Here is a 5,067-nt window from a genome sequence, read left to right on the forward strand (position 1 = left end):
ATGATTATAATTATCTCAAATAAGAAGTAAGTGAAGACAAGTGTTCAAGAAGAAATAAGGTAAAGGAAATGTTAAATAAGGCTTGATATTAATTAACGAGATAAAGAGAAATAAATACAAAAAATGTGAATGTAAAGTGTCAATTAACTAAAATGTAAATGGCTGTGTAAAAAGTATTTACAAATCAATGATGATAATAATGATAATGGAATGAACTAATTGTATCTAATCTATGGGATCTGAAAAATAAAATAAAAAAAGGATACAATTGGATTAATATGAACAAGAAAGAGGGACAGACATTACTTAGAAATAATTATGAAATACAACAATTAAATTAATTGCTAAAAAATGTTAATTAAATAAAAGGATTATTTAGTATATTATCGATATGTGTGGCAAAAGTGTTATTTGACTGGAAATATTGACATAATCAAATTATTTGCACTGATAAATTTTGAATTATTTGGTGGATTGTGCAAATGATACCCATTTAAGCTTCGATATAATAGTGATAAGTCTTTATGAATAAAATTCAAATAAAAAGGTATTTAAAAACTTTAATTTGAAGAATTTTTTTGAACCATCCGATTGACAGATATGTCACAATAAAAATGAATGAAAAATGTATGTTAAGGTTGTAATGATAGTGATGATAATAGATAGAACTATTAATAGTTATAATAATTAGTGGTGGTAACGATGATGATGATGATGATAATGATGATGACAATGGTGACAATAATGGCGATAACTGAAAATTCTCAGTATCATAATTGAATGGAAATTCTCGAATGTCCAATTTGCAATCTAAAATTTGCTAAAAACTGTTTGAATGGAACAATAATCGAGTTTATCTGCAAGTTTGCAAAATGTGTGCCAAACCCATCTTTTATTTTCCCTTAAAATTACCAATTTTTGATAATTTCTTTAATTTGTTTAAACAAAATATTATGTTACACTCATTTTTTGCTGTATTTTCACTTTTTTTCTAATTTTCAAGAAATTCAGCTTGCATTACTTGACATATTCATCAAAATTTCATCAAGTTTTTCGAACAATTCAGTATTCCGAAAGTGTCAAATTATGCCAATATGTAAGTCTTCATCGTTGGTCTCGTTGGCCAAAAGGAATAAAACTACTAGAAGGAAAGCACGGAAGGAATGAGTAAAATATGCCTTTGAAGTGTTATTTGAAAAGCAAAGATGTCATCAAAGCAGGATGGGACCTCATTCAAATCTTCTGCAGTGCTCTTTTTGTGGGTTACACGAAACAATAATCAGTACTTTCAAAATAGAACTTCAACTTCATTTAATTTCAAGCCTTCTTTCGTCCCCCTCTCCTACTTTTTCCGCTACCCTCCCAATCTACCAAACATCCTTCAAACAATTTTTATCCAACATCAGATAGACATTCATTTTAGCATTAACTTCTTTTTTTTTTTTTTCTATCCTTGAATTCACTCGTTCCTCTTTTCCTTCCTTACCTCATCGTTTTCCTTCCTTTTTTTTTTCCTTTTGATTTGCAAGTGTGTACTTTAGTGGTACTTAATACTCCATAAATTAAACTTTTCAAGGATTTTTTTTCCTTTAAAATTGCTGAATAATTTTTGTAAACGTCGTTAAAAATGTAATAACTCATAAAATTTCTTATAGAATCAATGGTTTATTAGTTTTTTTCTTTTTCTCGCATTTTTAAGGTTTTAATCAAAAATATTTTTAACTTAAATATTGAAATAAATTGTTATCATAAAAGCATTTGTATTATACAGTATGATAAAACTTGTTCATTTAAATGAGTGTCATATCATTAGAATGATATCAATGCATTTACCATAGTTTATTATGCAAGAAATTTCCAGTTTTTGATAAATTATAAAAATTAGACTTACTTAGATGAATTAATCAATTTTATTGGATTGAACTGAAATTGCTTTCCGAAAATAATTTTATCAAATTGTTTGAGCATTTGAGTTCAATAAATAATTTTAAGTCAAAATTCTAAAAAATTTGCTTTTGAAAAATTTTGAAAAGTTAGGGGATATTTTGTGATAATTAGTGCCAGATGGAAATTCTTCTTTGCTTTTTTTCAAATAATAACCTAAAAAGAAAGCTTTTTTCCCTTCGAATTAATTAGTGTTATGAAATTTGATAACAATGATTGTTTGTATTAGCCGTTCTTATCATTACGTTGAAGATAACGAAATTGCTTTGAAAAATATGCTTTTTACGAAAAAAAAAAAACGAAACAAAACAAAATAGTAAACTTACTCATTGAATGTGAATGAACATATGTCAAAGAGAAAGTTTTTTTTCTTTTTTAAAAAATCCCTCATATTTCCAGCAGTTTCTTTTTCATCTTTCAAAATGAAATAATAATTAGTCATAAAAATACAAGATGAAATGAGGTATGTCATCATTTCAGTTTACAGGTGAATCCATGTTATTTCAATCTACAGGTGATTTTTTCACTCAATTACGACCATTTTCTATTTCCTACTGACTTTTTTCTTCCGACATTTTTCGATCCCAGAAATTGTTGGTAAAATTTGCAAATTTTCAACTTGTTCATTTACCTCTTCCTTCCAATTCTTTATTTCTTTGCGAATTGATTTGAAATTGAAGAAGATAGGATAGATTAGAATGAGCATTTTGCTATATGGCTTATCATTTTTTTTTTTTGATTTCTCCTTATCAGGAAAGCATTCATCGCAATACTCCAATTTTTCAGTCATTCCATTTCTTGGATTTGTTATGAAGCATTTCCATCGGGAAATGTTTTTGCTAAGAATACGGTCATAAGAGTTGATTCATGACAATTTGTTCCCTTCTTTTTTTTATTGATTCAAGTATTGAAAATATTAAATTTTTTGTTTCCTTAAATCACAATAAATTTTGTAATCCGGAATGTCTAACGATCACTTTCATAAATAAATAATAAAAGGAGTAGGAGGAAATTCGCAAAAATCAAGAAGAAATCAAGTTTGAGAGGAAAGTTTGAAAGGAATTCAAATGATTTTTTACTTTTAATAGCATAAGATGGTGTACTTACCGCTCTTCTTATGATATGGCAACGATATCGAAAATTAGTGTCTAGAAAGCATTATGTCTATGAAGTTATGAGAAATACTTTCTTTTAAGAAAAAAAAAAAAAAAAAAGGAATTGAAATTAAACGGTGAAATGAAAAGAAGTTCTATCGAAAATTTGGGTAATTATCAATTAATTTTGCAAAGCCATTTTATGGTAATTAGAAAAAATTTTTTACTAATTATGCATTCAGGAGAATTTTAGATTGTAAGTGCTTCTTCCTTTTCTCTTCAGAGGTTTGTTCTTCAGAGAAAATGGAAGAGATATCAACTCAGTCCATTCAATTGAATGTTTTCATATATGTCTTCCCGATTTTTAATAAGAAATTGTAAAACTATCAAATCAGAGAAAATGGAAGAGTTATCAATTCATAGATTTTGAAATCTAAAAATAAATCGAACTTTTGCTTTTTCAATTCATTCTTAATTTAAATTTTACTAAACAATGAATAACCTCGTTTTTTCGTTTTTTTTCCCCCCTCTTCCTCTTATTATAATTTCTCAATAATTTCCTGCGGTTGGAATTATGAAAAAAGAAATCCTTTTGCTCTTTAAAGTATTATTTATTTGTTTTTTCCTTTCATTCCTTTTTCGTACAAATAAACAAATAAATCATTTTTCCTTTTATAATTAATAACAACTGATTTCAAGATTTCAAAAAAAAGCAAGGATGAAATTTTGTTGCTTCTAAAAGAATGAAATAAATTGTTAAATGATGATATTCACATTTTTTCAAAAAAGTTAAAAAGAACTTTGCTTTGTTAGAGAAATTTGGCTCTTTAATTAATAATTTGCGGCATTTTTGAATTAGTAAAATAAGCTTTGAAGTAAGCATGTGCTACTATTTTGAAGCAGTTAGCTGACGGAAAAAGTTCAGTTGAACAAAGAGATCATCATTCATTACAGTGTCAAACGATGATAGCTTTCAAGCAGTGATAATAGTGATCCGGAAAGACGATAACTCTATGGATCAACAGTATAATTCATTACTGCCAAGGGAACAATGGTCCTCCTCGGCCGATTTCATAATGTCCTGTATTGGATATGCCATTGGTCTTGGTAATGTTTGGCGATTTCCCTATTTATGCTATCAAAATGGTGGAGGTTCGTTGTTTTTCCATGTATCGTACCATTCAAATTTTACTATTACATTTTATCATGACTATTATATCTCCTGAAGTTAATTAAAATTCAAGTTCATTGTCATTAGCACAGTTGATAATCGCTTGTATGGGATTGATAGGTTGTGAGATTCAGTTGTCCTATGAAGCATCAAATCAATGGGATCTGCTTTATCAAATCAGACAGATAAAGTTCATATAAAAAAAGATCAGCAATAATTTTGTAAGTAATGAGGAATTTAAATTGCTGCAAAATATCATCAATCAAGGTGTGTCATCAATCAAGCAAATTAATCATCCGCCAAGAATGTTAAGGAAAATGAAACGATCCCAAAATTCTGCTTGTTCTTGTTTACTGCTAGTTAAACGGGGGGAAAAAAAGAGAGAGATAAATCAAATGATCAGTATCCTTATCAATTCAACTTTTCAATTATAAGATAAAGAGTATTTATTTATTTATTTTTTCTTGTACTACTACACTTAAAATAACTAATAACAATCACAATTGCCCACTGATAAAAAATCGCACTGACAAAAAATTTGTTTTTTGTTTCTTTTTTTTTTTTAAATTTTGATCTTTATAGGAGCATTCCTAATACCTTATGTGATATCACTTATATTTTGTGGAGCACCTCTTTTCATATTGGAGACAACATGGGGACAGCTATTGAGTATTGGTGGACTTGGAATGTTCAAAATTTGTCCAATTTTCAAAGTAATCATTTTATCTTTATTCTGAAATCTCTGTGGATTTTTAAGTTCAATGCATAATTTTAATATGTCACATTTTAAAGGGTGTTGGAATAGCCGCTGCCGTGATGGCATTTTGGCTCAACATTTATTACATTGTAGTTCTAAGT

The 5,067-nt window shown here is 27.9% G+C and overlaps 2 protein-coding genes across 2 annotated transcripts in view; one reads left to right on the top strand and one right to left on the bottom strand.

Annotated features, from left to right (window-relative positions):
• Positions 1-535: 535 nt before the first annotated feature.
• On the bottom strand, positions 536-2,734 carry LOAG_09224 (hypothetical protein; the record flags this gene model as incomplete). Its single annotated transcript, XM_003144752.1, has 2 exons — positions 536-754; positions 2,504-2,734. 2 exons carry the CDS (start codon positions 2,732-2,734, stop codon positions 536-538), a joined length of 450 nt encoding a protein of 149 aa, XP_003144800.1.
• A 1,317-nt stretch (positions 2,735-4,051) lies between these two features.
• The window catches only part of LOAG_16444 (GABA neurotransmitter transporter-1A), a gene marked incomplete at both ends in the record, with an annotated part of 5,568 nt that continues 4,552 nt past the window's right edge, over positions 4,052-5,067 (top strand). Inside the window, 2 exons of the mRNA XM_020449096.1 lie at positions 4,052-4,190; positions 4,792-4,922. Coding sequence (XP_020307469.1) covers positions 4,052-4,190; positions 4,792-4,922 — 270 coding nt within the window. The remainder of the gene's footprint in view (positions 4,191-4,791; positions 4,923-5,067) is intronic.

This window comes from Loa loa (genome assembly GCF_000183805.2).
Source record: "Loa loa unplaced genomic scaffold supercont3.3, whole genome shotgun sequence".
Lineage (NCBI taxonomy): Eukaryota > Metazoa > Nematoda > Chromadorea > Rhabditida > Onchocercidae > Loa > Loa loa.